This window comes from Gadus macrocephalus, chromosome 16, assembly GCF_031168955.1.
Source record: "Gadus macrocephalus chromosome 16, ASM3116895v1".
Lineage (NCBI taxonomy): Eukaryota > Metazoa > Chordata > Actinopteri > Gadiformes > Gadidae > Gadus > Gadus macrocephalus.
Genome location: NC_082397.1, coordinates 6,100,845 through 6,120,557, shown reverse-complemented (window position 1 = coordinate 6,120,557; position 19,713 = coordinate 6,100,845). Strand labels below are relative to the sequence as shown.

Below are 19,713 nucleotides of genomic sequence, written 5' to 3'. Positions count from 1 at the left end.
GGTATGCTCCCATGTCTACCCACCAGGTTACAGAGGAGCCAGCTAGCTGTTGGTAGTCACTGTCTGCCCTCACCAGGTAACAGAGGAGCCAGCTAGCTGTTGGTAGTCACTGTCTGCCCCCACCAGGTAACAGAGGAGCGGCAGGTGACCCGGGACCTGCAGGACTCAGAGGAAACCAGGGTCGGGATGGGATCCCTGGCCCAGCTGGGGAGAAAGGAGATTTGGGAGGTGAGTTTAGGAGATCTGAAATGTCTGGGTCTGCATTGGATTAATGTTCTTGTCCTTCTGTGCTCCTCGAAAGCATTATGTGTGTCGTTCACTTTTTTATTCACAAACTAATCCAAAGAGATGAGTAAAAGACTGTAGTATATTTCCTTCAAGCTGTAATTGCCGTTCCGATGGGTTGGGTTTAACCTTGCTTCACGGCTATCGGTGTGGTCAGGTCCTGGTGTCGGCAGAAAGGGAGCAGATGGAGACAAGGGACGATCTGGTGAGAACCGTCTCATCACTATCAATACACTCCTCTACCATGACCTCATCTAACCCTCCCTGAACCGAACCCTTCTAATCCTAATCCTACCTGAACCCTTCTAACCCTACCTGAACCCTTCTAACCCTAACCCACCTGAACCCTTCTAACCCACCTGAACCCTTCTAACCCACCTGAACCCTTCTAACCCTACCTGAACCCTTCTAACCCTAACCCACCTGAACCCTTCTAATCCTAACCCTACCTAAACCCTTCTAACTCTACCTGAACCCTTCTTACCGTAGCCCACCCTGAACCCTTCTAACCCCTTCTACTTCTAATATTTGTACTATGACCACTACTACTAGTTGTAGGACCAGTACTAGTTGTAGCCGTCCTTTCCTCTCCCCGCTCCCCAAGGACTGAAGGGTGAGGTGGGGCTCGCTGGTCCTGAGGGCCCCCCCGGCGCCCCCGGCCCTCCAGGGAACGTGGGCCCCCCTGGTAGGGCCGGCCCAGGGGGTCAACCCGGCAGACCAGGCATGGACGGCCTCTGTTCCCGCGGGCCCAAGGGAGACCGGGGCCACACTGGGGCCCTGGGACCCACAGGTGGGACGCACACACACGCACGCACGCACACACACACACACACACACACACATACACACACACGCACGCACGCACACACACACACACACACACACACACACACACACACACACACACACACACACACACACACACACACACACACACACACACACACACACACACACACACACACACACACACACACACACACACACACACAATCCCATAGATGTAATCAATCTCATAAATGCAATGCATATTATAAATGTAATCAGTTTCATGAGTGTACGTATGTGTACATGGAGGCCCCTAGACTAATGCGCCGTCCCTGTCTCCAGGCCTCCAGGGGACTCCGGGGCCCCCAGGCGCCCCAGGGCTAGGGCTCAAGGGCAGTGAAGGGAGTAAAGGAGCCGGGGGCTCACTTGGGTCACCTGGTTGCCGTGGAAACCATGGGACACGAGGCCAGCAGGTGAGTTAGCGGTGTAGTAAGTAACAAACTTAATCTGGGAGCTAGTTAGTTAGTTAGGAGTATGTTTGGAGTTAGTTAGGGGCTTCCTAGGCGGAGTTAGTTAGTAAGTGTTAGTAAGTAAGAGCTAGTTAGTAAGGATTTAGTTGGGAGTGGTTAGTTAGATAGTAAATGACATATTTTAAAACCTAGTTGGTGTATTAGTTAGTTGTGATCTGATTTCAATTAAGGGTAGAGTTAATCCGATTCTTCTTTGCTGCAAGGGTCCAGAAGGAAGCAGAGGTCAACCAGGACCCGAAGGCCTGAGTGGGGACCTGGGCAACATGGGGCCCATTGGTAAGAGCAGCAGCAACCCTAAACCTAACCCTAAACCCAACCCTATCTCTATCCCCTATCCCCAACCCTAACTCTACCTCAACCCCTATCCCCAACCCTGTCCCCTACAATAACCTTACCCCCCAACTCCAACCCTAACCCCTTACCTACCAGTGTCCCCTGGACAAAACAGTCCACCCCCACCTTGTTCCTTTTCCCCTAATCCGTTACCTACCCCCAACTCCACCCGAACCCCAACCACAACCCCTATCCCCAACTCTATGCCTTAACCTTACCCCCTAACCTTAACTCTATCCCCTAACATATCCCTTAACCCCACCTATACCCAGAACCCTACCCCCTAGACATAACCCTAACCCCAACTCTAACCCTCATAACCCCAGGTTGTGTGTGTGTGTGTGTGTGTGTGTGTGTGTGTGTGTGTGTGTGTGTGTGTGTGTGTGTGTGTGTGTGTGTGTGTGTGTGTGTGTGTAGGTCAGAAGGGAGAAGCAGGGAGGGCCGGGGAGGACGGTCTTCTGGGTGTCACAGGACCCACAGGGAAGCCAGGTACTGAAAGACCATCATCACGTCATCATTCTGCTATTAATGCATTACTACACTGTAGTCCTCATCTATTACTGCTATCAACTGTATTACACTGTAGTCCAGACTTATTGCTGCTATTAATACTTAACTTCACTAGTCCAGACTTAAAATTGCTATTAATAGTGCATACCACTATAACAGACTTATTTCTGCTATTAATACTTTACTAAGCTGTTAGTCCAGACTTATTACAATTGTAATACATTACTTCACTGTAGTCCAGACTTATTACTGCTATTAATACTGTTTTACACTGTAGTCTAGCCTTATAACTGCTATTATTGCTTTATTTCACTGTAGTCCAGACTTATTACTACTGTCAATACTTAACTACCCTGTAGAACGGATTACTTTAAAATAAAATTTTCACAGAACCCTCAGAAATGGTTTCCAGTAACTGAGGGTTTAAATTTACTAGTAACTGAGGGTTACATTTATAACCAAGGCTAATAGTTACTAGTGACTGGGGGTAATAGTAACTAGCTACTGGGGGTAATAGTTACTAGTAACTGGGGCTAATAGTTACTAGTTATTGGGATTATTAGTTACTAGTGACTAGGGGTAATAGTTACTAGTGACTAGGGGTAATAGTTACTTGTTACTTGGGGTTTTAGATTCTAGTAACTACCGTATTAACTTTCCCCAACAGGTCCCAAAGGCAAAGACTTTTTTCAGGAAGTGCTTTTAATACCTGGAGATAAAGGCTTACCTGGTTACCATGGATATGAGGGACAGGTGGGGGCTCAGGGGGTTGCTGGAAGGCAAGGTCCTGCAGGTAACGTAAACTGGTTTGAATCTATAGATCTATCTATATCTATATCTATAAAATTTGATGATACATTATGATCATCATAGTCATAATAATACATTAAATAGACAGTGGAACATCATAGTGATACATTAAGTGCTAGAGATACATCATAGATAATGAAGCATCCTAGTGATACATCTAATGCTGCGTTGGTCTCTAAAGGCTCTCCGGGGCCAGGGGGACCTTCTGGTGGAGACGGACCTGCTGGACTACCAGGAGTCCCGGGACCAAAGGGAGACTCAGGTCCTCTGGGATCACAAGGTGAGAGATGAACTAGGAGAAAATCAGGAGAACTTGCACATAGTTTTCTATGCAATGCTATGCAATGTCAGATAGTGAATAATCAAGGAGTTGTATGGCGATGTGTGGAGAAGGTAGGGGTTTGACACTAGAGATACAGGACATTTAGGAGCAGGTAGGGGTTAGACCTCATCTCAATCTACATTGAAAAGAGGTCTGGGAACCAAGCATACATTTTCTCGTATTTGAGGCGTGGTTTACGATTACGACGAGCTGTTTATTGAGCGCTATGAATGTCTATCATATGAGTCTGTACGTACCTCATAGCCAATCGTAACAATTAACCAGGTGACGGATGTAGAGCCACAGAAATTCGATGAGGAAGAAGATGATGGGTGTGTCGCATAGACGTCGTCGTCGTCTTGCCGTTCCTCCCCGTTCTGTGATTGGTTCCCTATCTCAGGCGAAAATCGGATCCATGGAATCCATGCTGCCTAGCAGCGCAAAATGAAATTGCGCGCAAGGCAGCATGGGTATACCCAGGCTAGGTTAGACCGTACAGATACAGGACATTAAGGAGCCGGTAGGGGTTAGACTGTACAGAGACAGGACATTAAGGAGCCGGTAGGGGTAAGACAGTAAAGAGGCAGGTCATTAAGGAGCAGGTAGGGGTTAGACAGTACAGAGACAGGTCATTAAGGAGCAGGTAGGGGTTAGGCTGTACAGAGACAGGTCATTAAGGAGCAGGTCGGGGTTAGACAGTACAGAGACAGGTCATTAAGGAACAGGTAGGGGTTAGACAGTACAGATACAGATCATTAAGGAGCAGGTAGGGGTTAGACAGTACAGAGACAGGTCAGTAAGGAGCAAGTAGGGGTTAGACAGTACAGAGGCAGGTCATTAAGGAGCTGGTAGGGGTTAGACAGTACAGAGACAGGCCATTAAGGAGCAGGGCTAGACAGTACAGAGACAGACCATTAAGGAGCAGGTAGGGGTTAGACAGTACAGAGACAGGTCATTAAGGAGCAGGGCTAGACCGCTAGGGGTTGGACAGTGAATACAGATCCTGTGTGATAATTGTTTCTGTAGGTATTCAAGGGGATGAGGGACTGATGGGCGCCAAGGGCCCCCCCGGGACCCCGGGGCCCCCCGGGCCCTTCATCAGAGGGGAGCCAGACAGCTTCCTGTTCACCAGACACAGCCAGCAGCAGAGCCTTCCTCTCTGCCCTGCAGGGTCCCGCCTCCTCTTCTCTGGATACTCCCTCCTCTTCATCAACGGAAACAACAGAGCTCATGGACAAGACCTGGGTACCCACACACAGACAGGCAGCTAGACACACAGACAGACAGGTACCAACACACAGACAGACAGGCAGGTAGACACACACAGACAGGGAGGTAGACACACAGACAGGCAGCTAGACACACAGACAGGCAGCTAGACACACAGACAGGCAGCTAGACATACAGACAGGCAGCTAGACACACAGACAGGCAGGTAGACACACACAGACAGGCAGCTAGACACACAGACAGACAGGTAGACACACAGGCAGCTAGACACACAGACAGACAGGTACCAACACACAGACAGACAGACAGGTAGACACACAGACATACAGGCAGGTACCCACACACAGACAGGCAGCTAGACACACAGACAGACAGGTACCAACACACAGACAGGCAGCTAGACACACAGACAGGCAGCTAGACACACAGACAGGGAGGTACCAACACACAGACAGACAGACAGACAGACAGGTAGACACACACAGACAGGCAGCTAGACACACAGACAGGGAGGTAGACAGACAGACAGACAGCTAGACACACAGACAGGGAGGCAGCTAGACACACAGACAGACAGGTACCAACACACAGACAGACAGACAGGTAGACACACACAGACAGGCAGCTAGACACACAGACAGGGAGGTAGACAGACAGACAGACAGCTAAACACACAGACAGGGAGGCAGCTAGACACACAGACAGACAGGTACCAACACACAGACAGACAGACAGGTAGACACACACAGACAGGCAGCTAGACACACAGACAAGGGAGGTAGACAGACAGACAGACAGACAGCTAGACACACAGACAGGGAGGCAGCTAGACACACAGACAGACAGGTACCAAAACACAGACAGACAGACAGACAGGTAGACACACACAGACAGACAGGTAGACAGACAAACATACAGCCAGGTAGACACACACACAGACAGACAGGTAGACAGACAAACATACAGCCAGGTAGACACACACACAGACAGACAGACAGGTAGACAGACAAACATACAGGCAGGTAGACACACACACAGACAGGCAGCTAGACACACAGACAGACAGGTAGACACACAAACATACAGACGGGTAGACAGACAGAGAGACAGGTAGACAGACAAAAATACAAACAGCAAGGCAAACAGACAGACAGGAAAAGAGACAAGACATACAGACAGGTGGGTAGACCGGCAGATAGACAGACAGACAGACACACACAGAAAGTCAGACAGACAGAGAGACAGCGATATATAAACATGGTAAAATGATCTCTCTCTCCTCCAGGAACCCTGGGCAGTTGTCTCCCTCGCTTTACCACCATGCCCTTCCTCTTCTGCAACATCGACAGCACCTGTCGCTATGCCTCCCGCAACGACTACTCCTATTGGCTGTCCACTGACCAATCAATGCCAAGTGATATGGCAATGATCTCTGGAGATTTACTTGAGAAATATGTCAGCCGGTAGGAACACATGCAGTACATTAACACTAACATACACTAACCTAAACCTATCATACATCAACCCTAACATACACTTACCCAACATACACTAACCTAATCCTAACATACATCAACCCTAACATACACTTACCCAACACACACTAACACTAACATACGCTAACCCAACACACACTAACCTAATCCTAACGTACACTAACCCTAACATACACTGACCCTAACATAAACTAACCTAATCCTAACATAAACTAACCATAACATACACTTACCCAACATTAACTAACCCTAACATACACTAACCTAACATAAACTAACCCTAACATACACTGACCTAATACTAACATACACCTACCCTAACATACACTAACCTAACATGCACTAACCCTCAAATACACTAACCCTACGATACACTAACTCTGACCCTTACATACACTAACCCTAAAATAACACACCACCACACTCACAACCACCACATAACACACCACCACCATACAAGACCACCAGAACCATGCATTCCATCTGAACATGTGAACCTGGGCCGAGAGGTTCTTACTCAAACACATTGTACAGGTGTAGCTATCCTTAACCTCATGTTGACATTGAATATACAAGGCTGTGTAATGAAGGCCTGTCCAAGTCAAAGCCTAGCCATGCTGTGCTGCATCAAGTCTCTTAAAGGTCTGGACGTACTAGGTGGGTTTAATAGTGGCCAGGGCGTAAGAGGCGATCAGGGTGTACAGGTGTGACTGACCCTTGCCATGCTTCAGGTGTGCCGTGTGCGAGACCAGGTCCAACGTGATCGGCATCCATAGCCAAACTGTCCAGGTCCCGGTCTGTCCGGCAGGGTGGCAGTCCCTCTGGTCGGGCTACTCTTTTGTCATGGTGAGGAACACATCCCCCCCCCCCCCCCCCCGAGATAAATAACGTACACATCCACCACTTAGCGACACACATCCATCCCTTAGCAACATATGCACACATCCACCCCTTAGCAACATATACCCACATCCACCCATTAGCAACGTACGCACACATCCTGCTACATAGACTCATTGGTAAGCCTTAGTCAGATAATTGTGTATAGGGACTCTGCATAGCCCACCCCTCTTACCGTTCATTGTATGTTGCACGTCCTGGCACTTAAAAATAGAACTGAGCATTGTGTAGTGTATTATCCTAGCGAGCTACCTTGTTGTGTACGGGGAATGGGTTAACCTAGCGATGGATGGAGCTTGGCACTTGGTTCCATGAACATCCTTACTGTGCCGACAGACATATATTGTTTCTCCTTCTTCTGACAAATAGCAAGTCTCTTCGGATGAATGTAATTGTGTTCTTGTAGCAAACGGGCGTGGGCTCAGAGGGATCTGGACAGCCTCTGGCCTCTCCAGGGTCCTGCCTCCAGGAGTTCAGGAAGATTCCCTTCATCGAGTGTCACGGCAGAGGCACCTGCAACTACTACACAGACTCCTACAGCTACTGGCTGGCCGCCCTGGACCCAAACCAGCTCTTCAGGTATCGGCAATCCAGGATTCTCACAAAAATAAGTTTAGTGGAGGGGGAAATGCTTCAGAGAAGAAGAGAAGCAATGGGGTAGGGCTGTACCCGAGACATTTCTAAGGGGAATCACAGTTCTGAGTTGCCTAAGTTTGACTGATAATAACTATATATGTGCCCTCTATATGAACATGACTATGTGATGATAACTACAGAAATACCCTCTATATGCACCTGTCTTTACCTGATAATAACTATATACTGTACATGCCCTATAATCTGTCTGCAGTAAGCCCAGGGCCCAGACGGTGAAGGGGGACTGTCCCGGCAGCATCATCAGCCGCTGCCGAGTGTGTATGAAGCAGTGGTAGTCCTCCTCACTATTAATACGAATAATACTTGTTTGGTTCCGTTACTCACACTTGAAGTATCCTCGGGAGACTGCCTCGATTGTAGCGTTACTCCTGCTTGTACTTGATTAACTATTAGAAAAACTAGTAGTAGTCACTTCTAATCTACTATTAACACTACTATAACTGCTACTGTTTCAACTACTTTACTATATAAACTATCACAATGAATGTTTGTTCATGGTAATTTTGCTTGTAATGCCAAACATAATGGATAATGCGTATACCATAGTATACCTTAACAATATTATTGCCATCAATATTTTTAACCCCACGGCTATATACATTGTCCTAACTTATGTTTGTACCAACAAATACAAAGAAGCTTACTATAAGTGGAAGCTGACTCGGGGACTAGAGTTGAAGTACTTACATTGGCCACTGGGAGGAGACAGGGTGCGTTTATTGCAACCTTCTGCAGAATTCTATTTTATACATCGGAGGCTTTGGTGGTGCTCATCTGATGGGAATAATAAATAAGTCAACGAAGAATTATGAAGAACTTTAATGTTCTTCATACATTTTAATGAAGAACACCATGCCCTATCTTAACCCTGATTTAAGAAGCACATTTTATTGTTGCATCAACCATCAAGATGTAATTTGAAGCTTTGGCTTCCAACTCCCTACAAATGTTGAGCCTCTTTTTTTGTTGCTCTAGAATCTCCAACCACTAGTTAGTACAATACTGTTTACTGTTGTGGTGCTCTTGAATCTGTAACCACTCGTGAGTACAATACTGTTTACTGTTGTGGTAACTATAACCATTAGTTAGTACAATACTGTTTACCTGTTGTCATGCTGTGGATTCTAGAACCACTAGTTAGTACAATACTTTAAACTATTGTGTTGCTGTGGATTCTAGAACCACTAGTTAGTACAATACTGTTTACTGTTGTGTTGCTGTGGAATCTGGAAGCACTAGTTATTACAATACTGTTTACTGTTGTGTTGCTGTGGAATCTGGAAGCACTAGTTATTACAATACTGTTTACTGTTGGGTTGCTGTGGAATCTGGAAGCACTAATTATTACAGTAATTTGCACCTGTTGTGTTGCTCTTGAATCTTAAACAACTAGTAGGTACAATACTATTTACAATTGTGTTGCTGGGGAATCTGGAAGTAATAGTTAGTACAATACTGTTTACTGTTGTGTTCCTTCGGAATCTCTAACCATTAGTACAATACTAGTTCACAAGCAGGACATGCTGGTTTAAACTAATTTTCGGATCAGTTTATTTTGTTTTGTTTCATTGTGCAAGATATTATCTTTTAATATAAATAGTTTTTTACTTTTCCATTCTTCTATAGGATCACGTTGGAATGTATGAATATGTTTCTCACTCAAAGACTCTGTTATCACATGTCTAAATTGTTTTGGTTATGCAGTGTCTGAATCTATTTTTTATTGTATTAAGTAATTCGTTTCATTAAATTTGTGGGCTTAAAAAAAACATTGTGTACTGAATGAGCCAACTGAAGATGGTCATGTCCACATCCCAAGGGCTTCATCAACCAGCAGGGGGCTAGCGTTTTTTTTCTCTATTACGTTCCAAACAGAGAAGAAGATATTGCTTCAGGAATCAATCACGCAGGTCCATGCACGCAGCTCAATGACTTTGTCTAAATTGTAAATATGATCATATTGATTTGATATTTTAGTGATTGTTTTCTTAATAACTGACTGTTTTATGTGCGTCGATTTGTGGAGGATTTAATGTTACATGCAATGTAGCATCTGCTAAATGAATATGATATGACCATATAAGCTGTGTGGAACGTTTCCTTGAGCGTGAGAAAGTACTCAAACTCAAAAATAATTATTATCATTATATTATTATTATTAAAACAACAAAAGCTGCAAAATGACATGCTTGTTTTTATGCACAAATCTATAATTATCTAAAAGCCAATAGCTTTCGGCCTCCTGGAAAAACCAAACTATATAAAATAACCATGATCTCACCATTCCTAAAATAGCCTATAAATGTTAATAAAAGTTATTTATAAACGTTAATGTAGCGTTAATGTATTAATACATGTAACTTATACATTTTCATTTATGAATAAATACATGTACATTGTTGATGAATGTGAATGTATTAATAAATACATGTAGCTTATAAATAAGTTTACAATAGTAAATACAGTGTGACAGTTTGTCTTTGTCTGCGTGTAATGGGAAGATTATTTTTCACATTCTACCTTTTCGCTGACACCCTTTGGGTGGTCAATGGGCAAAGGATATAAGTGAGAAGTCACTGCCACGTCTCCTCCTTTATGACATCTGTCGTGACAATTTTTTTATGAGATATTGTGTCTAGGACAGATAAGACTTCACAGTGCAATTGTCAATGATCAAATCAAACAAGGTTTACCTAAAGGACAGAGTTTCCTGTGTTCTCGTCAAGTAGAACAATACATAAGGGGATCCCTGCTCCCTAATGACCGGTATACCCCAGGCACAAAGGTTAGGGTGGCTAGACAGTGCAAGGAATAGGAGACAGAGCTTACATGATGAAGGGGAAACCACATTATGGATTTTTCCATCAAATCATTTGGAGAGCAGAGCTGTTCTCGCATTTCCAAGACCTGTGCCACTGTATAAGATGTCCTTGCTTGAGAAAGGACTTCTGCATTGGACGCAGGGTGAACTCCCATCGGAGGCCTCGGAAAATGTGAGGCCTCGGATTGTTATTTTTTTGTTGTATGGATTAATGTAAGTTTATTGTATGTTATTTTAAGTTTATTACTTACAAATATGGCCCTAATTGTTATGAGTTCGGGTGACTCTTTATTCTTAAACAGTTTACTCAGAAACTATTGACGTGGTCCAAATTCCAACCACATAGCATACTTGGGGTCAGAAGTGCGATCGCCGGTCTCCTCAAGGACCTCAGAGCCACGCATTGATCGACTGATCATCCCTGCGGGTTATCGAGAGGCTCCGAGGGGGACTCCGGGAGAGTGTGCGATCCACTCAAGATTTAACACGGTGAGAATCCATGTCAATCGTAATTGGCAAAACTGTTGAGGAAATATTGTATAGATTTGATGTTGGCCAAAAGAAAAGGAGAAAAAAAAATAGGCTACCACAAGTAGATACTTGTATGGCTAAAATACTGTTTTGGTAGTAGTATAGAACGAGTTCTCAGCATTTCCAAGACCTGTGCCACTGTAGAAGAAGTCCTTGCTTGTGCCAATGCAGTGGACATCTCCTTGCTAAGCTTTTAGATAGACGCAGGACGAACTCCCATCTGAGGCCTCAGATTATGCCTCAGATTGTTATATTTTTGTTGGATGGATTATTGTATGTTCATTGTATGTTTATTACTTAAATATATTACCCCAATTGTTTTTATTTCATTCTTAAACAGTTTACACAGAAACGATTGACGTGGTCCAAATTCCCACGTCAGGGGCCAGTCAGGTCCCTCTCCTTGCGATTATGATTAGTCAGTCAGGGTTTGTTTCCTTTATAGTTTTTAGAAAAGGTTTAAATCAAGCATCACAAGGGTGCACACTCAAAATGTACACCCTGACCTTAAACATTGAATGACCATATTCAACCCAGTTATTACACAAACACAGTGCAAAATGGTATGGGATGTACACAGGTGGTGCCACCTCAAATCCAGCATTTACATTGCTTATAGATGTGAATGTATTATACATGTATATAGTTTTGAGGTGTTAATGTATTCATAAATTCATATCTATATTTTATAAATACATTTCTATCGATTATATAACATTTACTTTGGTTTTGTTGATACAGTGGTGAGCAAGCACACGCGCTTAAGACATAATTCACCACAACCGTCAGTTCCTAGATGGTGTGTTCATGAATACTTTTACATTACATAACTAATAAAGAAGGCACCTTATTTAAACAGATTAAATGAACACATTTTTTGAGGCATGAGAGACTTCCTTGCTGCCGTGCGGTTTGAACTGCTCTGTTTGAAGCGCTCTTATCTGTGAAGCAAATGGAGTCCTGCTCACGTTATTAACGCTCGGCTAATTGTCCCATTAGAGAATCCCGGGTGTTTGCCGGGATGAAGGCAAGCGTGTGGATCTCAGCTAATTGTTTTATTGTGGAGGCTTCAGTCAAATGCTCTTAACGGCTGAACAAAGAAACACACTGAGTGCTTTTAGCACCCAGCATTCCTTCATCGCGCTGCACGCAGGCCCGACTGGCCAGCTGTCAATCAAAAAACGATGTCACGTGACCAGAGGGAGACCGTTTAAAAGACTGGGTGAAACGTTGCAATTGGACTCGTCTGCTGATCTTCTGCTCCTCCACCAGTACCACGGATAACAGAGGACACCGACCCAGTAGGTGAACGTTGTCTCCTCTTCTTTACTCTTTTTATTCCTATTTGCTTCTCGTTTAAATGTTCTTCTGATCTCTTCTCCCCAGACATGAAGTCTCTCCAGTGTCCCGCTACGGTGCTTCTCCTCGCCACGATTCTCCTTCTGGCCTCTCAGACAACCTCTTCTCTCAGTATGGACCGCATGCAGAAGCAGCGCACGCCAGCTACTGGATCCATGTCACAAGTGAGTAATCAGCTTCTACAGATCTATAGCAACACAAGTAAGATCAGCTTCTAGAGATCTATAGCAACGCAAGTAAGATCAGCTTCTACAGATCTATAGCAACACAAGTAAGATCAGCTTCTACAGATCTATAGCAACACAAGTAAGATCAGCTTCTACAGATCTATAGCAACACAAGTAAGATCAGCTTCTACAGATCTATAGCAACACAAGTAAGATCAGCCTCTATTGTACTACAGCAACACAAGTTAGTCGGTCAGCTTCTAGAGAACTACAGCAACACAAGTTAGTCGATCAGCTTCTAGAGAACTACAGCAACACAAGTTAGTCGTCAGTCGTCGAGTCTTACAAAAACACAAGTTAGTTGATCAGCTTCCAGAGTCTTATAAAAACACAAGTTAGTCAATCAGCTTCTAGAGTCTTACAGCAACAACATTTAGTCGATCAGCTTCTAGAGTCCTACAAAAAACAAGTTAGTCTATCAGCCTCTATAGAGTCTTACAGCAACAACATTTAGTCAATCAGCTTCTAGAGTCTTGGATCAGCTTCTAGAGCACTAAATGTTCATCGAATGTTCTAGTCAACAGTTAGCACAAGTAGTTCAACATGGTACATGGTAGTTTTGAATTCTAGTAGGACATACTAGTTATGGGTATTACTTCTGTGTATAAGATGTGCATTTTATAGATTTCTATATATGTGTGTGTGTGTGTGTGTGTGTGTGTGTGTGTGTGTGTGTGTGTGTGTGTGTGTGTGTGTGTGTGTGTGTGTGTGTGTGTGTGTGTGTGTGTGTGTGTGTGTGTGTACACATGTAGGAATGGAGTAAGCGTGCACTGGAGGACCTGCTATCCCAACTCACACTGCCAGAAGGTGACAGCCAGCAGGAGGCTGAGGTGGTGTCCACGGTGACAGGGGGAGCCGGGACGGAGCTGGAGCGCTCTGTTGATAATACCCCCGAGACACTCCAACGAGGACGCAAGGCTGGCTGCAAGAACTTCTACTGGAAGGGCTTCACTGTCTGCTAACAACAACCTGACCAATCAACACCTTGCTAGCTGGTACTCTGAGACCACACCCCTGAGCAACCTGCCCAAGTATTGGTAACACCCTGCTAGCCGTTTAGTAACGGGCTGTTTTTATTGGTGTTGAGATGCTCTGCTAGTTTATTACAAAATGTATAAATAAATTAATTTATTCATTAAATATAGAAAGCATATGAGCTGTCCGTTTTTAAAACAAGACCAAAGAGTGTGAAAGGGCTGATTCATTGTTTGGATAGTATTAGTATGCCACTGTATAAGTATTAGCACTGTATTAGCATCACATTAGTATTAGTATTAGTATTAGTATCTAACAGTATTAGTATATCACAGTATTAGCATTAGTACATCACATATTAGTTTTAGTACATATTAATTTAAGCATTTCGCAATATTATTATGGTTAGATCACATCTGTATCACATTTTATAAGATTCGGTCCCGGTGAAACAGCAAATTTCTCTTTTGCGTCTTGAGATGTAAAGTCTGTGATTCCCTTCTTTATATATTAACCACACTAGTCTCGATTCAGCATACATGGAAATGGATAGATAACGTTAGGCCTACTACCACTAAACCACTCAGAGGTTACCATATTTTTCCACCGAGTGTTCGCTCGGTCGCCCACCGTATCCAATAGTATCTGTCTGCGTCCTGCAAGACGGAGGCGCAACTTGTAGTAGGAGGCGCAACTTGTAGTAGGAGGCGTAACTTGTACTAGGAGGCGTAACTTGTTCTTTTCTAAATCGCGGTCCATGCGAGATCTTTCTCTTTTCGCGGTAAACAAAAAGCGTTGTAAATCACGGTTCACAAGAGATCTTCATTGAAGTCGGGTCTTCCGATATTCATGACGGTAAGTAAATTTAAGGCCTAATATTTGAGGTCCGAGTTGCGGTCATTTATGTACCCGCGCACCACTGCTACATACAGATCACTTCCGCGATATAGAAAAGTACTAGACACGCCTCCGACTACATGTTACGCCTCCTAGTGCAAGTTACGCCTCCGTCTTGCAGGACGCAGACAGACCCAACTCACCGTATCGGCGACGGCGTTCGCTGGTCACGGAAAGAAGTCGCTAGCCGGCATTAGCTGCGTCCGGCTTCGTTGGGTCGGGGTTCCTGAAAAGGTGTAAAATGTACTCAAGGCAAGGCAAAGCAGCTCTATTTATCTAGCCCTTTTTATACACGAGCCAGGCTCAAAATGCTTCACATAGCAACATCGTCATACAATAAAAGGAAATAATAAAATAAGATAGATTGAAGTAATTAAATATAATAGATAAGTAAAGAAAATAAAGGCAAAGTTAAATACAATAAAATAGATAAGTAAAATAAAGTAACGGCAATGTAAAAAAAATTATTATGCAATGTATTTAAGATTTAGCAGAAAGCAAAAAAAGTCCTCAGGCTTTTGTCTGATAAGGATAAGGGTGTCTGTGGGTTATGCAATCTGGTTGAACGTGAAACGTGGTAGGCTTGAAACGTGATGAGCGTAGGTGTCCTCGGGGCTCCACCATGTTGGACCTTCGTTCTGAGCAACATGACTCACCATTCTCCAAGTGGGATTGTAAAGGGGACATATTGTAGGCCTACCACCAGGTGTGAGTGTGATTAGCCATTACAAGCCGTTTTGCATCTTTTGACATCACAAGTGGGCATGTCCACCTAGATATATGATGGATAGATGAGCAACGTTTGCCTCAGTCCACTGGGTAGGCTGGTAGAGGCAGATTTTCAAAACGGCTTGTAATGCTTATCATACTCACACCTGGTGGTATAATATGTCACCTTCAACTAAACAAGAGAACAGAAATAAATTCAACACCGATACGATTATTTAGGACTGAGATCTCATAGCACTCTGACTAAATACTGCGGTGATCTCTTAAGGGGAATATGGCCGTAACAGAGTCGGTTGTTAGTTTTAGTCGTTGATAATACCAAAGAGTGACACCACTCTAAAAGGGCAAAGGGCATTTATAGACAGTCTTTCTGGAGGCCAATGGGTTGCTGTCTGTCTGTCCGAAGGTCTTCAGACTACTGTCTGTCTGTCTGACAATGGGGAGACTGTGTCACAGCGATGCCATGCTGCGGAGACCCGAGCTAAGTCCTCATCATCCCTGCTGGTGGTAAATGTGCCCATCAAGCTCATCAATCATCTGAAAGAACAACTGTCTGCCCTCTTTCAAAGAAAGGCGTGTTAATTTAGGCACACAAACACACACGCACGGTATGTCACCCCTTCACCACAACATGGTCCATTAGTTGACAGCGAGGGTGATGAGACACCCTGCTGACATTGTTGTTTCGCTTATGACAGCAGATAATAAGATATGACCCTCACATTCAAATACTAATCTGTACGACAGCATGTACAACCCTCCATACTTTCATGCTAATATGTGAAAAGCAATGACCAGTCACACTGCAGAGATTTAATGGAACTCAGTCATTATACACCCACACACAATCAATAAAAAATAATAATACCTTATTAGGACTAAAGTAGAGGATAAGAGCAAGCTGGGTTTTTAAGCTCTCCATCTCCTCACGCCTCCTCTCGCCAAGAAGGAGCCAGCAGGGTTAGACAGTTCAGAGGCAGTTCTTTAAGGAGCTGGTAGGGTCAGACAGTACAGCGACAGGTCATTGAGGAGCATGTAGGGGTTAGACAGTACAGAGACCTTTAAGGAGCAGGTAGGAGTTAGACAGCACAGAGACAGGTCATTGAGGAGCAGGTAGGGGTTTGACGGTACAGAGACAGGTCATTGAGCAGCAGGTAGGGGTTAGACAGTACAGAGACCTTTAAGGAGCAGGTAGGAGTTAGACAGCACAGAGACAGGTCATTAAGGAGCAGGTAGGGGTTTGACGGTACAGAGACAGGTCATTGAGGAGCAGGTAGGGGTTTGACGGTACAGAGACAGGTCATTGAGGAGCAGGTAGGGGGTAGACAGTAAAGAGACCTTTAAGGAGCAGGTAGGAGTTAGACAGCACAGAGACAGGTCATTGAGGAGCAGGTAGGGGTTAGAAGGTACAGAGACGGGTCATTGAGGAGCAGGTAGGGGGTAGACAGTACAGACACATATATGTATATATATTCATGTATATCCATATAATGCATATATGTATATATATATACATACATACTAGAGCTGTCAAGCGATTAAAATATTTAATCGTGATTAATCGCATTAATGTCATAGTTAACTCACGATTAATCGCAAATTCTTTTTCTATGCTAAATATCCCTTGATTTTTTTGTCCCATAATTCTTCTCATTTTAATTCTCTTATCAACATGGTGAAGTGCATCGGCTTGCCTTGTGCAAATGATTTTTTATTGATAGCAACATTGGCATATACTGATCAAAACAGGACGATACAAAAAAAGCCTATAGTGCAATTAAACGACTGCTTTGAACAAATGTCATTTGAACATAGCAGTCAGGCTACAGCTTATTTGTTTTGAGCCAAAGAAAAAAAAAAAAAAAAAAACATTTTTTTTTAAAAATAAAATAATTGCGTTAATTGCGCGATAATTTTTTTAACGCCGTTAAAATTGGTTTGCGTTAACGCCGTTAATAACGCGTTTAACTGACAGCTCTAATGCATACATATAAATATATATGTCCCGCAGGATGATATCTAAATTAAAGCATTGGAAATAAAAACTAGTTTCAGTTTAATAGAGTTTAGAGAAGCCCTGCAGAAAGTAGTAAACATTCAGACTAGTTGCTATGGCGATGCTAACTTTGACAGAGTGGCAGAAAGGCAATGAGCAGATTTAGTGTGAACCTGTAATAGCTCCAGTAACACACAACCGTGAGCAATAATCAACCATTAAATTAACAGACAACCAATCTCATCCGACCAATGGCAGGCCGGGAACCATGGGAACAGTTTGTAAAAAGCTGTAGAGCAAGGAACCCTTCGACCTCATAAGCAAAACCCTGTCTTGAGCCTCTCAACCCTAATATCTAACCTCTTACCTCTAGCCTCTTACCTCCAACCTTACCTATAACCTCCAACCTCTTACGTCTTACTTCCGAAATTGTACCTATAATTTATAACATCTAACTTCTAACCTGTTACCTCTAACCTGTCACCTCTCACCTGTTACTTCTAACCTCTTACCGCTTACCTCAAACCAATTACCTCTAACCTGTTACCTCCTACCTGTTACCTCTAACCTGTTACCTCTAACCTGTTACCTCTTACCTGTGACCTCTAACCTCTAAGATATATAATGTTATGTTGGGTTGTTAACAGCTGTATAATGTTATGAAGGGTAGTTTACAGTTGAATATGATGTTATCTTGGGTAGTTTACAGCTGTATGTTATGTTTGCTAGTTTAGAGCTGTAGATAATGTTATGTGACGTAGATTACAGCTGTAGATAATGTTATGTGGGGTAGTTTACAGCTGTAGATTATGTTATGTAGGGTAATTTACAGCTATAGATAATTTTATGTTGGGTAGTTTACAGCTGTAGATAATGTTATATGGGGTAGTTTATGTTATGTGGGGTAGTATACAGCTATAGATAATGCTATGTGGGGTAGTTTACAGCTATAGATAATGTTTTGTGGGTTATTTTACAGCTATATATGTTATGTGGGGTGGTTTACAGCTATAGATAATGTTTTGTGGGGTAGTTTACAGCTGTAGATAATGTTATGAGGGGTGGTTTACAGCTATAGATAATGTTTTGTGGGGTAGTTTACAGCAGTAGATTATGTTATGTGGGGTCGTTTACAGCTATAGATAATGTTATGTGGGGTAGTTTACAGCTGTAGATAATGTTATGTGGGGTCGTTTACAGCAGATTATGTTATGTGGGGTAGTTTACAGCTATACATAATGTTATGTGGGGTAGTATACAGCTTTAGATAATAAAGAACTTTGAAAGGATAATGAGCCTCTTTACGCCTATGGGGTAAAAGGGACATGTGACCTCAACAAATGTAACTGACTACTTTGATTCAACTACAGATTTCTACGGGTTTCAAAACTGCCAGAAACCTTCGGTATCATGCTGCTACACAACTTAACAAAGTGTATAACATAGGTCTAGTTTTATTTTTTTATGCAGAATTATTATCCTTACTGTACCAACATCAATATATTGTTTTACCTTCTTCTGAAAAATGTACTTATTGTAAGTCGCTTTGGATAAAAGCATCTGCTAAATGCCCTAAATGGAAATTGAAATGGAAATGGAAATGTGAGATATTAAATATATATATTAAACCTTTGACATCTTAACTGTGTATGAACACCTGTCTCATTAAAGACATAAAGCAAAAATAGTAATATGTAATATGCCGCCTTTAGAATAAATTCTTACTAGGGATGATCCAACAAACAATGGCAATGACCCTGAAATCGTCTGGGAAAATATGAAGGACACACCATCTGTAAACTATAAATAATAGTAAATATATGTATTAAAAGATGAATAGGTTCACCTCTAAAAATTTGATACTTTTGAATCTCGTCATTATCTCCTCTGAACAGTGTTCCTTCAGAATATATATTTTCAAACCTAACATTTGTTGAACATAAAGAAGGCTACAAGTAGGCATAATTAAAATGGGCCAACATACAGCCGAATTTATCACCCCAAGAGCTCATCCGTCACAAACCAGCAGCACATTATATTTTACTAAAAGTTAAAAATAACAAAATGAAGGCTTTAATGAAAATCGTTATAATAATGGATCGTTAAAGACCGTTTTAATAATAAAATAATGGTTTAAAGAAATAATCCATTGAGTACCTGAGTAAAATATCACATGTTTGCACACTTCATTTCACTAAGTGGACATCATTACGAGTCACGAGCGTTAATCGCTGGAAAGTGAACGTGAACATCATCACTCACGGGGACAGCTCGTGCACATCGAGAGACCCCATCAACACCTGACGTCAGAGTCAGCCTTTATAAGATGCTGTTTGG

General features: G+C 43.0%; 1 protein-coding gene and 1 long non-coding RNA gene across 2 annotated transcripts in view; both read left to right on the top strand.

The window, feature by feature from the left end:
* The window catches only part of col4a3 (collagen, type IV, alpha 3), a 32,095-nt gene extending 22,485 nt beyond the window's left edge, over positions 1 to 9,610 (top strand). The window contains exons 40-52 of the mRNA XM_060075910.1: positions 127 to 228; positions 443 to 490; positions 890 to 1,075; positions 1,396 to 1,526; positions 1,787 to 1,859; positions 2,334 to 2,405; positions 3,094 to 3,219; positions 3,418 to 3,516; positions 4,585 to 4,803; positions 6,074 to 6,251; positions 7,016 to 7,130; positions 7,591 to 7,763; positions 8,035 to 9,610. Of these exons, the coding sequence (XP_059931893.1) occupies positions 127 to 228; positions 443 to 490; positions 890 to 1,075; positions 1,396 to 1,526; positions 1,787 to 1,859; positions 2,334 to 2,405; positions 3,094 to 3,219; positions 3,418 to 3,516; positions 4,585 to 4,803; positions 6,074 to 6,251; positions 7,016 to 7,130; positions 7,591 to 7,763; positions 8,035 to 8,116 (1,604 nt within the window). The 3' untranslated portion in view covers positions 8,117 to 9,610. The remainder of the gene's footprint in view (positions 1 to 126; positions 229 to 442; positions 491 to 889; positions 1,076 to 1,395; positions 1,527 to 1,786; positions 1,860 to 2,333; positions 2,406 to 3,093; positions 3,220 to 3,417; positions 3,517 to 4,584; positions 4,804 to 6,073; positions 6,252 to 7,015; positions 7,131 to 7,590; positions 7,764 to 8,034) is intronic.
* Positions 9,611 to 12,339: 2,729 nt separating this feature from the next.
* Positions 12,340 to 13,710, top strand: LOC132474359 (uncharacterized). The gene is made up of 3 exons (XR_009529644.1): positions 12,340 to 12,494; positions 12,580 to 12,716; positions 13,532 to 13,710. It is a non-coding gene; the product is annotated as an uncharacterized LOC132474359 (long non-coding RNA).
* Positions 13,711 to 19,713: the final 6,003 nt, after the last annotated feature.